The 18,154-nt window shown below is 35.7% G+C and overlaps 1 protein-coding gene across 2 annotated transcripts in view; it reads left to right on the forward strand.

Annotated features, from left to right (window-relative positions):
• Positions 1-7,141: 7,141 nt before the first annotated feature.
• LOC150108227 (uncharacterized) overlaps positions 7,142-18,154 on the forward strand; it is an 84,458-nt gene continuing 73,445 nt past the window's right edge. Inside the window, exons 1-2 of one of the 2 annotated variants that reach the window (XM_090415679.1) lie at positions 7,142-7,362; positions 14,841-16,173. In XM_090415679.1, coding sequence (XP_090271805.1) covers positions 14,900-16,173 — 1,274 coding nt within the window. In that variant the 5' untranslated portion in view covers positions 7,142-7,362; positions 14,841-14,899. Of the gene's footprint in view, positions 7,363-7,546; positions 7,663-14,840; positions 16,174-18,154 lie in introns of those variants that run through there. The other variant, XM_090415680.1, reaches the window with a different exon arrangement.

Genomic DNA, 18,154 nt, shown 5'->3' on the forward strand with positions numbered 1-18,154 from the left:
CATCTTGTAATTTGACTGCAACCATCTGCTTATTGTTTGCTGTTCATCAACTGCTGTTTGGCTTTTTTGAGACTACGGTTGTTCTCAATTGTTTATTGTATGAATTTACAATTGAATTTTCTTATTTCCTCTGTGATACGTTTTCTGATCATTTTGCACAATTCAGTGTATTCAATTTTATTCTGTAGGTTAATTGATTGTTTCATTTCTCTTCGTTTCGTCTTAAGCTGTATTGTTTCTTCAGAAATTGTGTCTTGTTTCTGTTCTGTGGTATTTTGAAAATCGGGAAATAAATTATGTGGAATCTGTTTGAAATTTCAAAGCTATTTCAAACAAGCTATTTCAAGTGAGCATTGTAAAAGGTTTTAGGTAATAACATCATTACTTTCTGATAGATCAGCACTGTCATCTATAATAAGATGTTTAAATCGATTGTTTAGTTCGTGTTGGAATATATCTTTTTTATTGTTGAGTCTGTATAAAAATTATTTTTTTCTTTGATCTTCGAAACATTTTTCTTTTTTCTTTTTGGCAGTTTATTTGGATTTTACTGCGTACCGTACGATGGTCACTTCCAATGTTGAAGGTGTTTATAACAGAGCAGTCTTGAAAGATTTTTTCTTATTGCTGAGGATAAAGTCAATTTCACTCGTTTTTCCAGTTGGACTTTCCCCATGTCCACTTCCTATGTGTTTTTTTCTTGAAAAAGGAATTCATGATGTGCAGGTTTTCTGCAAATTCTATTAACCTTGCTGCTCTATCGTCTCTCGTTCCATATCCAAAATTTCCCATTGAGCTTTCATCTGATTGTTGTATACCAACTCTAGCATTAAAGTATCCCATTACAATTCTGAAATGATGTTTTCCTTTATTGTAGAGTTGGGATACATCATGATAAAAGGCTTCAATTTCTTCATCAGTATGACTTATTGTTGGTGCATAGACAATTGGTTGATCTTAAGAGTGTATTTTTTTGCGATTTGAACACCAATGCTTGTTATTCGATCAGATATACCGTCAAATTCTATTATACTGTTCTTTAAATTTTTGTTGATCATGAATCCAACTCCACTGATTCTTTCCTTATCTTGGCCTTATATATATACTGTATATATATATCACCGATATTATATTTTTGCATTTATTCCTGTTAAAGAATCCCATTATGTTACATGGGTTCGCGTAATTCTTAAAAGTAAACAAGACGTGTAAATGGCGCAGCAGATCAAATTTTTAGCGTTCAGTGGCTTTAAACCAACTTTTCTAAAATCTTCACCGCCACTCCTAAGATAATGATTGGTCGAGAGTTGATTGCGTCGGTCTTTGGACCACCCTTGTGCAATGGGATTAACATATATTCTTTCTACTCCTGTGGAATCTTCACTGTTCTGAGACTCAAACTATATACCCTGGTCAAGGAAATTCAGTTCCTGGCCAGTTCAGCTGAGCACTCTTTTAGCATCCGTACTGATATCCCATCAATTGCTATTGCAGAATTCTTATTCAGTTTGTGTAACAGCTCTAGTACTTCCTCCTCATCCACACGAGTTTCCTCATACTGCGAAGAGGCAGCGGTGAGTTCAATATTGCATATATGAGGTTGATAGCTTTTAGCATAATGGCTGTTCATTAGCTGAACAATCACTTTTTCATCAGTCACTCGCATACCATCTGCTTTCAGAAGAGTTATTCGCTCAAATTCATTCTTTCTTTTACTTACATCGCAACGATAGCAATCATTTGGGATGTGTTTAACTTGCAGAGCCAGTTTTCATACTCGGCCTTAGCTTTCCGCACAACACTTGTTTCTAGTCTGCTGCTTATAAGTATCATAACTGACATCGTCCTTATGTAGATGGTATTCCTTCCAGATAATCTTTTTCTTAAGAATCTCTGGATTAATTAGATTACACATCCATTTCACTCCTACTCTATTTATTCTTCGAACTCTATGGGCATTCCGATATCACATCATTTATGTATTTTTGGAACACTTCCCACACACTTTCGATATCCTTCCCATCCAATAACTGATATCGTGGCACAGAACCCACCATGCCTCCTCGGGTTATAATTCCTGCTTTGTAGTTCAGTATGTAACCTTTTCTGAATGGAACATTCATAAACTTAGCCACTTCCTAAATGAGTACCACATGATCACTTTCAAACCGAGAGCAGAATAGTTAGTCTTTAACTGAAACCTCCTCTGACAGTATAATCAGATCTAACACTCTTCGACGTCGAGTTTCTTCTGTCACATGCTGCTTGATTATATCTATACACAAATGCCAGGAGCATCAGAAACAAAGGAGTTGAGTTCGATGCTTTGTTGAACACAATGTGGCCTAAGATTGTTGGCAGTGAAACCTTATCAGAATCAGATATTGTAAGTGGGATCAAGTGTAATGGGTATACTATTTTTAGGAATGACAGAAGAGATAGGAGAGGAACAGGAGGAGGAGGAGTACTACTAATGATATCAGACGACTTAAGTCCAGTTAAGGTAGAAACGCTAGTAAACAATGATGGTAATAAGGTCCCGTATAGCAGTGAGTTTGAGGTTGTCTGGTGTTAAGTGGAAGCTAATAAAATGAAATATATGATTGGATGTTGCTACAGACCTGGCGGCTCAGTTGCGGACGAAGAAATGAATCATGAATTTAGCATTATGGGTACTAAACGAGTGATCATTATGGGCGACTTTAATTATCGAAAAATTGATTCCCGTAGAAGAGAAATCTCATGATAAGAATGAAGATGAATTTCTTGAATTGTTACGAGACAACTTTCTCAAGCAGCATGTGAAAGAATGAACTCGAGGTCAAAGAGCGTTGGATTTGTTCATAACGTCAGAAGGGGTCTCTGTTAAGAATATTACCACTAGTAATAAATTATTTGAAATGACTGGAATGATTTGAAAAAATTGTTTTGAATAGACTGGAAATTTGAGCAAACGAAAATGGCTATCAGTTTAATATTAGTAATTGTAAAGTTATGCACTTTGGTGACACTAGTTGCTGACAGTGATCATGCCCTGTTTTCTCGGGAAGTATCTAATTATATTGATGTTCCCATTAGAAGAGGTTACATTCTGAACTACAAAGCTGGAAATTATGATCAACTTAGGAGAATACTCTCTTTGGTCCCATGGTATCAGTTACTGAATGGGAAAAATGTCAGCAATGCACGGGAATCTTTGAAAAATGCTTAAAGGAGGTGGTATATGAACATATCTTTAGTGTTCGAAGAATAAATAGGTTGCAAGTGAAATGGATGTGCAACCTTATTAAGCTAGAGATCCCCAAAAAGAAGTAATGTGGATCGTGAGAATAAGAGTGAGAGGAGTTATGAAATATATAAAACTTAGGCCAGAAACGAGTATCGTGCGGAAAGCTATATCGAAGTATGAAAAGAAATTGGCTATGCAAGCTAAAGTCAAAATGAAAGAATTTTATCCTTATGCCGCAAGCAAAAGAAAGGATAAATGTGAAAGAATAACTTTATTGAATGCAGACTATACTCTAGTGTCAGAAGTTAAGGAGATCGTTCAATTAATGGGTGCTCACTTTACTAAGATATATTAACCAGGAATTTGTAACATGATGTATAGTGCTACTGCTACATTGGATGAAGAGTTAGAGGTTCATGAAAATGAGGTGGAAGAGCTGTTGCATAACCTGCATAAGAATTTGTTTATAGAGATAGATGGAATATCAGCACGTTTACTAAAGTAGTGTTCAGCCGAATTAGCTAGGCCTTTCACACTTGTATAACTTGAGTCTCAGATCAGGTACGATACCACAAGAATGGAAGAAATATATGATAGTTCCAATTAACAAGAGTGAGTGGTGAAAACTGATCTGTCTAACTACCGACCTATCAGTATCTCTGGTCTGGTAGTGAATATTTTAGAGAAGTTCGTAAGAAGTCGCATGTAGAAATAGGTAGAGAAAAAAGTTGTACTCTGCAAGGAGCAGCATGAGTTTACTAAAGGAAGTACTGTATTAGCAATTTGCTCATATTTTATACTGCCAAGTTGGATAAAGGGAATGGATACACTATAATAATGTTGGATTTTTCTAAGGCATTTGATAGGATACCACACGAAAGTGTGTTGCATAAACCGGAGAATATGGGATTGTAAAATAAGCTCTTGTCTTGGGTCAGTAGATGGTTGACAGACAGATAATAAAAAACGCTATACGGTGGGTGTTTAAATCTTTCAGATTTAAAGTGACCAGTGGTGTACCTCAGGGGTTCAGTTCTTAGCTGTTTTTGTTTAATCTATACATTAATCACATTAAGGATGGTCTAACAGGAAATGTGCAATTGGTTGCTGATGATTCGAGGATAGGCAGGGCAATGAGGAATGCTACTGATATTCAGTACCTAACAAAATGATTTGAATAGACTGGAAATTTGAGCAAACGAAAATGGCTATCAATTTAATGTTAGCAATTGTAAAGTTATGCACTTTGGCGTGATTAGGGGCATCCATGGAAATTAAGTTGCTTCATAGGCAAGAAATGAGTAAGCACGTAATTGTGTAAAGGGGTAATTGTGTGGATAGGTTGGGTTTCCCGCGACGAGTCTTGGATTTCATGCAGGTGCCTGGACAATAATAATAATAATAATAATTATTATTATTATTATTATTAGTAGTAGTAGTAGTAGTAGTAGTACGTAACACCTCCAGGGAGTCCAAAGACTCATCTAGGGAGGGCACCAATTCTACAACTTTCCGTCTTCACTTCACCAACGCCATCCATCGCAGACTACCACTATTAGTATGTTCACAGATAATCACAAACATCCCAAAGCGAGATTAGAACTCACAGCTTTTTGGCTGGAGAGCGGATATGCTAACCACTTGGCCAACCACTCCAACTCATAATAATAATAATTAGAATAATAATTATTATGCAAACACCTCCTGGAGTCAAGACTCATCGAGGAAGGCAATAGTAAGAAGCATTCTAACAGAGATAATGTTTATCATACCTCATCTCATAAATTGGTTCAATGTTTGCGCACTCACCACCTCATTTGGCAATAAATTCCACTCACCAACCACTCTCCATGCAAAAAAACTCCTGCCGCATTCGCATTCTCTTACGCACCACTCTTTTATAGAACGTTCACGAATGACCTCTTGTCTCTATCTCTTTCCATCCTTCAACCATGTGAAAAATATCCTGAGTATTTATTTGATAAGTACCCCTTAACAATTTATGTCTCTATCATATTTCACTTGGTTTCGAGTGTAGTCGGAGACTAGAGGAAATTTTTCTAAGCTTTTTTTTTTCGATTGGTTCCCGAGTTAGTCGATTTCTGACACGGTCAAGCGGGTTTTTCCTCCTGGAAACTCGGGTTTTTCGTCCCGTAAAACTCAAGAAAATCGACCGTAGAATCCACATTATTTCAGACATTAAATATATTGTGTTAGGGTTAGGGACTACGAGGTGGCGGCACATTTGAGCCGTCTCTCTTCACTGTGTACCGCTTAATTAGTGATAGCCTTGGGCCATCTATCTCTGATTGGTACCAGTGGAGATTGAACTGCCCACTCAGTCTCCAAAAAGTTAGATAGGGCTAAATGGCCTCGCCTACTCCCGTATACGGGAATGAAAAGGCGTTAGCTGATTTTTTTTCTATCATATTTCAATTTTTTCTATCAAATTTCAATTGTTTATCCACCAATATCCCAAGATCCCACGCTTCCTCCACCTCCTGTAATACAACATCTCTAATATGATACACAGCTTTACTTTTTTGAGAACCAAAATGCAAAACCTTACATTTACTGGTGATAAATTGACATCCCCACTTGTTAGTCCACATAGCCACTTTATTCAAATCGCTATGAAGCACCAATACATCTACATCATTCCTAATAACTTTTCCCAGCTTATCATCATCTGCAAACAGACATCTGAATATAAGCTTGCTGACCACTCGCAATATCGTTAATAAACAAAGTAAACAACAATGATCCTAGAACAGAACTCTGTGGGACTGCACTGGTAACTCTCCTCCTGAGAGACACTGTACCTCTATACACCACCATTTGTTATCGATTAGAAAGCCAGTTTGCTATCCAATCAACCAACTGACTTTCCAATTCCATTTGCCATAACTTATACACCAGTATATTATGTGGTAGCCTGTCAAATGCCTTTGTAAAATCCAGAAGTATCACTGTATATGAATCATCCCTATCCAGAACTATAGTCACCTTATTGTAATAAGGTGAAAATTTGTAAAACCAGACCTCCTGTAAACAAACCCATGTTGACCTCTATACAGAATCTTTTCATTTTCCACCCAATCCTGATTTCTATTCCTAACCAATCTCTCCAAGACCTTAACAACCATTCCAGAAATACAAAGTGGTCTATAATTTGAAACAGCTGTTTAGCTTTCACCTTTTTAGAGAAGACAGAAATCATAAAAAAGGAAAGGATGTAAACACTCCCGTACTTATTTAAATGCAGACCATCATCAATTCCTTTCTCTCATCAAATTATCCCATACATCCGCTTACTCAAGCCATCTCTTCCTACATATTCCATCCATCATTTCGCTCATCATCAATGCCCTTCTTAATTCTCCACTATCATATCTAGGCAGCACACCGACTATCCTAGCACTCTTAAATCTAACATCCAACATCTACCTCAAATCCCTTGCCAACACGATTTATGCTACTTCTCAAATCATTCGCCCAAACCATTACAATCATTTCATCTACATTCTCACCTCTCTTTATAACTCTAGTCACACACATTCTAAAGTAAATCCCGGCCAACATTCTTTAACGAGACCTCCGTTTTTTACTCTACAAATCATTGAATCCCCTAGCATTATTTTCCTAACTTTTTCCTCCCCTGTCCATCCATCTCTGCCAAATTCATCCTTTCCATTAATAATATGCTAAATTCCGATTCGCCAAAACAATCGAGTAATAATTACTTATACATATCTGATTATTATTCTCATGTATTTTATGCAGGGAATAGTTATTTTGCGTAGTCCTGAAATTCGTCATATTCAAGTAGAAAACGAAACTGCTTTTACTAGACAGGCGTTTACTTACACAGGAAACAGTCTTTGATCGGAAAGAATATCATAATGATGTCATAGTTATGGAGAGGGCGGATGTTGTTTAACTTATAATGAAAATGGATGTATCAAGCTTCGATCTTGTATGTTGGTATAGGCATTTTAGATTCGTTTTCTAAATTAGCCCTTGCACATTGAAAGTATACAAGTGTTCGCACTCTTATTCATCATTTTTTGTTCGTAGAACAGTTATTGTTTTTATGTATTTTTGTCTAAATCACGTGCTCTCCCATAAGCAGAGTAAGTAAACTTGTTAAATTACATGCTTATTGTTTCAATTCTAATTTTCAAAGAAAAAATGTGTGCAGGAAATGTTAGCTTTCTTTAAAAATAATTTTGGTGCACATAAGATAATGCATGTTCATATTTAAACATAATGGGTGTAATTTAATAATTCTTAAAAAATACTTGTTACTCTTTGTAGTATACGTAAGTGCGTATAATTGAGCCTCATCACATGAGCTGATATGATATTGCGCAATTTTGTGCTAAAAAGTTCCTTGTTGGTGTCTAAACCAATTTTAAAGCTTAGGTTGTCAGGTATGAAATGTAAAATTTCTATTCATAACTATGACATTTGTTTAAAAAATGTATATCGTACAAAAATTTAAAACGTAATTGCTTATTTTTCTGGAATTATTTCATAATAATTGGTTGTGATTTTAGATATTTTTTTTTGTTTAGTAGCGTCATTGAAATTGCATATACATTTTCAAAGATTTCAAATGACCATTACTTATTGTTGTGTTAATTCATGTAATAGTTTTATTATGGTATGATTTGCGCCAGTCTTCACATTTTAATGTTATTTTGGCAGCTTTTGTTGGTTTTCAAATGTTAGCTACTTTTTTTAAGGGGAACATCCTTAAACGAACCTCAATTTGTAGGGTGTGCGGATAAATGGTAATGTCATGAGGTATTATTATATATATATATATATATATATATATATATATATATTGATACGATGCGTTACTAAGAATTCGGATTTTCATAGGAAAAAAATGTATTTTTTTCACTTAAAAATAGTAATTATTATCCACAAGGAACACAGAGGGGACAGGGAAATGGGGAGGTCAGGGGACACATTGCGTGAAATGTTTTGATGATGGTTTCAGGAGTAGATGTGAGTGCGCAGGAAAGGATTAAGCTAGTCAAGGATGAGGAGGAGATATTTAGGTTTGAGGAGGGGTGTGGTATCAGTGACTGTAGCGTTGATAGAGTTCATTTGCCCAAAAATTGTTAGTAAGAAGACATGATTAAATGAGGATGACATTCTGACAGGAATAGAAATGGAGGGATATGTAGTCTTTCGCAAAGACAGACAAAACCAAAAGGGAGAAGGAGTATTATTGATGATGGCAGAGGAGTTGTGCCCATCTAGGGTGGAAATGCCAGGACCAAATACTGACTAGTTCTGAAGCAGTATGGTGTGAGGTGGACAGGATAAAATGTTTAGTAGGATGTTGCTATAGACCTAGTAATGTAGAAGGCAATGAGAAGGAAATTATTAGGCAAATTGGTCTTGCTAATAAGAAAGGGGTGATCATTATGGTCAATTCAATTATGGTAATATAAACTGGAATGAAGAGAACCAAACATTAGGAACCAAAGAGAATGAATTTGAGTTTTTAAGGAATAACTACCTTAAGCAGTACATAACAGAGGCCACATGTGGATTTTTGTGGGTCTTGCATTTGATTTTCTCATCAGAAGATATTGGTGTAAATGAAGTGTCACATCATTCTTCAGTTGGTGAAAGCGACCATGAAGTGAACACTTGGATTGTTGCCAGCCATATCAGGACTTTGGAGAAAGAGTTATATGTAGAACTATAAGGTGGGTGATTATGGCAAACTCAGAAGACAGCTTGCAGCAATATCATTGAATAAGGAATTGCATGGGAAGGAAATCAGTGCTGCGTGGTCTCTATTTAGGAATTATCTGGCAGAGGCTTGACTGAGTGTATTGCAAAAGTGAGGAGATTAAATAAGGTAGGTGTAAAATGGATGACTGAAGAGGTGCACCTGGGATGGGCCAGGCCATTCAAATCCCTGGCTTCATCAGTTTCCTGGAGTACAGTTCCATCAACATGGTATACGGGTGTGATCTTTTCACTCTAAAATGCATAACCTTACATTTTGCCATAATAAATTCATATCTGTTCTTCATCTCAAAAAAAAAAAAAAGTCTGGTCATATGTTTACCTTGATCTTCTATGTCAATTTCTAAGTTAATAGTGTCTTTTTCTGATCTTTAGCTAAAATTCTTTCTACTCCATTTCTATCATATTCATTTGTTATTTCTATTGCTCTTCTAATGCTACTGGCTATTCTGAAATATGTGCTAGAATTAACTCCTGTTTCTATGTTACCTATTTATTCTTTCCTGTTCCACTTTCTTGTTCTATCCATCTCTAAAAAGAGTTCCAAATCTTTACCATCTGATTAATTATTATTATTATCCTAAGACCCCATGGAGTTAAAGACTCATCTAGAAGGTCCCTTTATCATAGACATAGCTTATCATACTGCACCTTAAACACATTCAAATTCTTTGCAAACACTACGCTCTATGGCAAGGCATTCCAATCATTCACAATTCTGCATGCAAAAAACATGCTTCTCACTCCTTTGTTCACACCTTCCTTATACAGCTTCCAGGGATGATCTCTTGTTCTTCCCTGATCTCCCACCATTTTATAAAAAAAACCTCTTCAACAGTAAATCTTAACTCCTTCCCAACTTGTACATCTATTATATCACTCCTCTTCCTCCTATCCAGACTGAAAATTGCATCTTCTGAACCTTTCCTCATATTCAACATTCCAGAGATCAGAAACTACCTTAGTCAGTCACCTCTGGAAAGGATCCTTTCCAACAGCTTTGTCCACTTGAAAACCAGGTGACCAAATCTATGTGCATAATAGTCCATGTGTGGCCTAATCAGAGCCTTATACAATGCAATAAGAATCTCCTTCTACAAGTCAGTGTCCTCCACATCATTCCCAGAATTTGTTGTGTTGTACTCACAATTTTGGCAATGCATCCTTTAAATTTTAGATCCTTATCCACCATCATCCCAAGAGCTCTTATTTCTTCCACTTCCAACAATATATCCCCACCAAGCATAAATTCTACATCCCATCTTTGTTTCTCAAATTGTAAAACCTTACATTTTGCAACATTGAACTGGTATCCCCACTCCTGTACCCATTTCCTCAGTCTGTTCAAGTCTTCTAGTAATGGCACAACATCTGCTCTACTCCTCATAGTTCATCCAAACTTTGCATCATCTTCAAATAACTGAATATCCTCATCCAAATCTTTCCCAATATCATTAACATACAGGTTAAGCAGTAATAGCCCTAAAAAGACCCCTGAGGCATGCCATTAGTGACTTTCCTCTTATAGGATATGGATATTGCTTCCCCATACACAACTTGCTGATACCTATCAGATAGCCAATCTCCATTAAAATGCACTAGTTTGACTATCAACTGATCATGTGGTAATCTATCAAAGCCTTTGCAAAATCTAAATATACTACTGTGCATCCATCTTCTTTGTCCAATGAAGCTGCCACCTTATTGTAATAAGTAAGTAGATTACTAAAACATTACCTCCCTTCAGCAAATCCATGCTGTCATCAAAGATAATACCATTGTTATCAACTACTCCAAACTCTCCATGATGTCATATTCACAAGAATGAAAGACCTTTATGAACTGCTCATTAAATATCTCAAGTATATCTTCTGCAGCATTTCATATTGAAAGAACTCCCTAGGATTCTTTTTGGCTTCATTAACTAACTGCTGCTTACATACTTCACTTTTGCCCTTACCATCACCCTCCTTGCCTGTTCTTTGTAATCCTCATGGAAATGGTCGGCAGCATAAGAGGAGTGGTACTGACCATTTCCATGAGGATTACAAAGAACAGGCAAGGAGGGTGATGGTAAGGGCAAAAGTGAAGTACACTCCTCTTATGCTGCCTCTATAATGCGCATAAGAGGAGTGTATTGCATGCTTAATCTCTTCATTCATCCATTTCACACCTACCTTATTTAACCTTCTGGCCCTTGGAATACATTTAGACATTGCTTATGCTGCCTCTATAATACCTTTTTTCTCTGTAAGGACCTCTATTACATGCTTAATCTCTTCATTTATCCATTTCACACTTACATTATTTTACCTTCTGATCCCTGGAATACATTTAGACATTGCAGCTACTAGACAGAAAGGAGATCAGTGCCCCAAGCTGCATTGATCTCCTTTCCCTTTCTATCCATATACCCTTTCCTCACAGAGGTCCTTACACTGCTAGCAACCACCCAGGTAATCACTTCATGGTCACTCACCAAATGGAGGGTGATTTGACACCTCATTTATAATAACCTCCTCTGATGAGATGATCAAATCCAAGACCCTCAATCCTTGTGTTCTATCTGTTACACACTGCCTGAGGTAGTTGTCCCTCAACTCAAGAAACTCATTTTCTTTACTTCCAGTTGCTATCACATCATCCCAGTCGATATTGTTATAATTAAAATCACCTATAATGATCACCCTTTTCTTATTTGCTTGGCTAATTTGATTATATATTTCATGGTCACTACCATCACGTAACCAGGTCTATAACAACATCCAACTAAGTATTTCATTCTTTTCACCTCTATCTCACACCATACTGCCTCAAAGCCACTGGCACTATTTCCCTCTTGCATCTCTACCTTGTATGGACATAACTCTTTCTCTATCATCAATAGCACCCTCCCCCCTTTTACCCTTTCTATCTTCATGAAACACATTATCCTTCCATCTCTATTTCTGTCATGACATCATACTCATCCAACCATGTCTCATTTATTCCAACAATTCTTGGGTGAACAGACTCAATTAATGCAACCATTTCATTTGCCTTGTTTCTTACACTTCTAGCATTTGTATACAAATGTAACAGCTCGTTTCTGGATCTGTAGCAATTTTCACTGATGCCACTTATTAGATGTGACTTCTTCATACTTAACTTGAGCCATTTCTTTTTCTCCTTATTCATCTGAGAACCTTCTTCAAATTCAGCTGTTTTTCCTTTATCTCAGGTCATTCCTTTCCCTTTTTTGTCTACACGTGCATTCACATCTTCTTGGAGCATTCAACCTTTCTCATGCTATTGTTCCCCTGTCCACCCTGAGACCACCCGTTTCCAAGTTTTTCTTGCATACTTGTTCTCTTTAATTCATGCTACTCACTACTTCATTCATAACCACCACTTCAATCTCCTTTCTTACTCTCCCACTCTTTCACATTGCTTCTTACTTGATCAGATTCATTCTCTGTGCTCATTTCTCTACCCTCCAGCAGCAGTCTCTCCAAATGACTCACACCAAAACCATTCAAATGCAGTCTGTCACTCTTATACAGTTCATTCTTTAAACTCATTCTACACATTAACAAACTGCACTGCTTTCTCCTCATACATTTCTGCTAACATATCATTCACAGTCTTCACTCTCTGCCTCATTTCATCACTGTCATACCTGGTCAGTGGAGGAGTGCTCCTCATATCCAACACTTCAATCACTTTAATTCATTACTTTCAGGAAAATATACCTTTTGCATCTTCTCGTTTACCACACCTCTGATAATCGAATCCCCCATACAATGCCACTCGTGGGTCTTTCGTAACCTCTTTCATACTGATATCATTTATTTTCATCATTTTTTCACTCTTCCATACATATTTTGAATTCTCATAATTTCACTCCACATTTGTTTCATCTCTTGTATCAACTTAACCAACTCAGCTTTCAAATCTTGCATAACATTTTCACTATCTCAATTTTATTGCCAGCCATACACGCTTGTTTGCTGTCAGTGCTGCTCACGCCTTACCCTTAATTACATTCTGTTTTTCAACTTCCGCTACATTCATTGCTTTCATTTTTTTTTTTTTTTTTTTTTACCATTGATTGTTAAGTTTCAGATTGCTCATGCGCTTTTTCAAAACTTTTTTACCATTTTTTTGCTGCTCTTTTACACTGTCTCTTTTCTATCAGATGAGCACTCATACTCCTCGTAGCATTCTCGCTACTAACACTTTCAGTTACCAATACATTATCCCTCATTCAGATTACACTTTGCACACACACCCTTCTTCCATCTGCCTTAAATATCCATAATTTACCTACATAATCAAACGAATGCATATGGCACATCCTATATTTCACCGAACGACTGAAATCAAAATTAAATTCCTGCAAAGACAAAGCCACCATCTTTCCTTTGCCAGTTTCCTAAGCTCTGACGATTTCGTGAAAACAAACAAGCCCACAACTTTTACAGCAACGTACTCATAAACACACTTATTTACAATTAATTATTCCAAAAAGTTTATCTGAAACAGGAGCCTTCTTTACACAAACCTTCCATTGAAATACAATGATTAAAATACAAACTGTAATGATCAACTTCTACAACACTACTTGGAAGTCTTTTAGCTCATGAATGATTGCCAGTATGGATTCTGCCACTCACTCAACAGAGGAATCTTGTGTTATCTGCCTTTGGACTAATACCACAGAAAAGTTTAGGGAATATGAAATTATTGTTCTTTATCTGTAATGCATTTGGTTGCTTGGTACAAAGGCATGTTAAGTAAGTTTCATTATGTGGTCTTTGTCTTGTCTTCTGCACCTGAGTTTGCTGACTTTCTCTTTGTTGCAAATTATATGTTATGGTAAATGGATCTTTATCACCAGTTTGTAACTAATGCTGAATTCCACAAAGTTCTTTTTTTTACCTCTTTCATCTATATAGCAATGTTCTTCTGTAGTTAATTGATGCTTGCTAATCACAATATACCACACTCTCATATAATTGTCTTATATTACATAAGTCATCAAGGCTTCTAGATTATCAGTTTCTGCAGTCATAAATTCTGATTTCCAGACATTCTTCATTCTATTAAAAGATCATTCTTGCCTTATTTCTCACAAAGGAATCATTTTCTTCCACTCTTTACTTCTGACTGACAACACATCAATCTCTAAAAATATGATTTTTATTCTTGGGACTCTTAACTTCCAATCTTTTTTGATATAAACAATCAGATATTGATTCCTTAGCATCAAAAAATTAAGTTTTCTCTTTTCTCTGAACAATATTCTTCACAAATTGTAAGTCTAATTATTAAATGTTGTCCATACATTTGGAGTAGTGCATCTAAGAGCTTCTTAAAAATATTTGACTTTGTTACAGAAGGGAGTAGTTAAGGTGACCTATTCTCACCAGTTTACTCTAATTTTATTTTATTATTTATTTATTTATTTTTATACATACAAGCTGTTCAGTTTCTAGTGTTTGCATTTTCTACATTTCCATGGTCACTGTTTATCAGAATTAGCATCAGTAATTTCTTCACTCTTCTCTAAATCTCTTAAAACACATGAAGCAGATATTCAACTCTTTCCAAATTAAAATTTTAACTTGTGTCATTTAGGATGTTCTCCCTTTGTATTTTTAAGAAGCTTATTCTTTCTCTTCTGTCTATCCATAGGGCTGATGTTCTATAAGTTGAACCTTTTGTGTATGGAATTGCTAGAAAAATTTTTTTTTGTTGTATTGTATATAATATAATGTAAAATATGCTTGCAGATTTATTATTCATTTGTGTAGTAGAAAATATCTTTTAATGAATTTTGTTGTTTTTGCAGGTTAATTTGGAAAAGGAGCCAACTTATTTGAAATGAATTAGTGGTGACCCTGAATAAAAATGAAGAACCTGCCAAATTTAATTTTAACAGAGCATGATATTAAAGAACCTTCTTTTGCGAAAGAGTCACAAAGAAATGATAGCAAAGAAGCTGTCACAAGCCAAAGTATTATTGAAAGTAAGAAAAACAGCAAAGTGCATCACAGTGACAGTACAGAATTGTTAGTGTTATTAGAAGGATTTGAAGGACTTAGAATTGATTCTAATAATAGGCCTGTTGATGATAACAATGAAGATGATTTGTGTTATCAGACCAGTTGCTGCAAAATATCTACTTCTGATCAAGATGATAGTGCCAAAGTTAGAGAAAGAGGCAGAGTTGAAAAAACGTCACTTGCCCGAAATTACAGAGTTTTAAAACCTTATTCTTCTCTTCTTCTTTCAGGGGGATGGGTAGCAGAATCTCCTCCTCTTCCTCCTCCTCCAGAAACTAGAAATATACCAGTTGCCATCAGCAATTGTAGCACTGGCATTCCATCACCATCAGAAAATTCATGTAGTTCTCCAGATTCACAAGCCCAGTCACCACAGAGTTTAAATTCTTTTTCTGACTTTGAATCCAGTAGTCCAGATGTGTCATTTCTTTGTTCAAACACCAGGACATTAAGTTCTTTTCTGCAAGGAGATTCATCATCAAAATCTAGCATATTGGAAATTGGTAATGGTAGACAATCCAGCATAAACCTTTTAGAAGAAAATCTTGTTTCAAACAGTGATGGTAGTTTTTCTGATTATTTTCTATTCGATTCTAATGCATGCACTCAAGTTTTAAGTCCGTGTTTAAACCCAAATCAGGTTTCCTTTTGCGACAAAGTGAAAGTGTATTTAACAGATCCAAAACATAGTGAAACTATTGAAACATGCCCGGTGTCTTCAGATTTGGTAACTTTTGATGCATCACCTGACAATGATTCAGGAGCAAAAAAAATTACAGAAATACGAAATTTCCTTCAAAGTTGTGACAATAAAGTCACAGACACAAACTTAGATTTATCATTTTTTGATGAAGCTGTAATAGAAGAGTCCTCAGTGAGTGATTATCTCGATGACATTGCTGAACTCACACAGAATGAGGTATCTGATACCATTCCAACCAAAAACGATTCCAGTGTTTTGAAAAATGATTATTTATTAACTCATGAAAAGGTTTTCATTCAGGCGCAAAATATTATTCCTTGCCAGACATATATTTACTATCATAACTCTAGTGGACGGGATAAATATCCATTTATATTACCTAAGCAAGATAACTTCAAACCAAATGAAAATGAAAGGTAATCGTATTACTTTATATATGAATGACCAAATTAAAATATTTATTTGAATACTATTTCCAATTACTATTACATGTTTATTTCATAGTACAGCTAAATGATTGTATAAATGAAAGTGTGTGTGTGTGTGGGGGGTAATAAGTTGAGTGCATATGAGAATGGGTTGTCATTAGTACAATGAAATTAAAACTTGTGTTGCTTAGTATGCACATTTCAATTAATTAGAAGTAATAGTAGCAAATTCAATCTCAGGAATTGTGTAGAATTTTCATTTGTTTTCCCTTTTTGTACACATTCATCTTTAATTTAATAATTTGTCACAGCCAGGTAACTTTGCTTCAGAGAAATTGAAAGTTTATTTATGATGTTGTTAGACTATAATAAATTTAGTTTAATGCTTTATCCAAGTGTGAGCAAACAAAGTTTGTGCCTGAAAATATCTTCAGGATTGGGGTCAGGTAGTATAACACTGGTTTAATCCTTAGATAAAGGATTAAAACTAAATTTATTATAGTCTAACCAAGTGAAAAATAAACTTTCAACATCTTTCTTTAAATCCAGAGTAATTTAATAAAAAGGTGGCACACCTTTTGGCAACTGCTATAGGTAAAGATGACCTCGCCATTGCTTCTGCCTGGTATCTCCACTTCTGGGCCTGGCTCCCACTGAAGAGACCTCAATAAAGGTCGAAACTAGTCTGGGTAGTGGCCCTTCCCTTAATGCATAATATTATACATATCCGCAAGGAGATATGTTTTGCATTATGAGAGATACTGAGATAGCAGTGATGTTAGCTTGGTCCACCTTTGCTGTGAGTTGCTCAGTTTTGTACTACCTGACTCCAGTCCTGAAGATATTTTCAGTTGCAAACTTTGTTTGCTCACACTTGGATAAAGGATTAAACTAAATCTATTATAGCTTCAGAGAAATCTCAGTAATGCTCAGATAGGGTGCTTAATTCTGTCTGCCATTTCTGTTAGCTGCATGTAATTCATTAAGCAATTTGTCTTATAGGATGAAAATCCAGTTTTGGTGGAGGGAATACTGTACTAAGCCTGTTTTGAGACTGGCTAACTAATGTATGTTTTTATATGCATACACTCAAAAACAGCCTGGATAACTAACAACCTAAATGAAACCCTTTCTTTTAAGCTTGCACGGTGATCCAAATACATTTTTGAAAATTATGGAGACAACTACCGTGTTTGAATAAAAACTTTCGTTTAATATAACTTCAGCTAGTATTAGAAACCATTCCATACCAACTGGTTGGAATGTACGTGTATAATCATGATATTAATATATGTATATAGATAGATACATAGATTGTTGTTGCACCCAATGTATTTCTACAACAGATAACACTATTTATGACTCTAGCGTTGATGTATTTTTTTTTTTTCCACCAGAGGTCAGGCCAACAATTGTTGTAGCAGTTGGTCAGTTACTTTAACAAACCAGTTTGATTGTAGTGCAGCTTGTTTTCTGTGTATAGTTGTATGCTCCAGAAGATGACCTTGATATAAACGTCAAATGTAGATTTTAGTTATATTAAACTAAAGTTTTTATTCAAACACAATAGTTGTCTCCATAATTTTCAAAAATGTGTTCGGATCACCGTGTTAGCTTAAAAGAAAGGATTCAGATCATCCATGGAAATGATAGCCACAAGCGCTGCAATTGGTATGGTAAGTTAAAGATACGTATTTCCCGCTTGATCAGTCGTCTGGCCTTTTTAAAGAGATGCAGAGACAATAACCTTATTCCTATCTGCATCAAGCTAAAAAAGAAATTTATGTCCCCTAAAGCACTTCGTATTTATGACCGCACAGAAAAAGCAATGCTCAGAGAACAGATCCAAACAACCGCCAAAACCTAGCAATAACTCGAAAATCTGGTTTCAAAATTACAATCTGAACTATTGAACTATATTAATCCAGACATTCTACAAGTACTTGAAAGAATTACTGACAATTCAGCC

This window comes from Typopeltis vanoorti, chromosome 3, assembly GCF_054136105.1.
Source record: "Typopeltis vanoorti isolate ZY-2024b chromosome 3, IOZ_Tvanoo_1.0, whole genome shotgun sequence".
In the NCBI taxonomy this organism is placed as follows: Eukaryota; Metazoa; Arthropoda; class Arachnida; order Uropygi; family Thelyphonidae; genus Typopeltis; species Typopeltis vanoorti.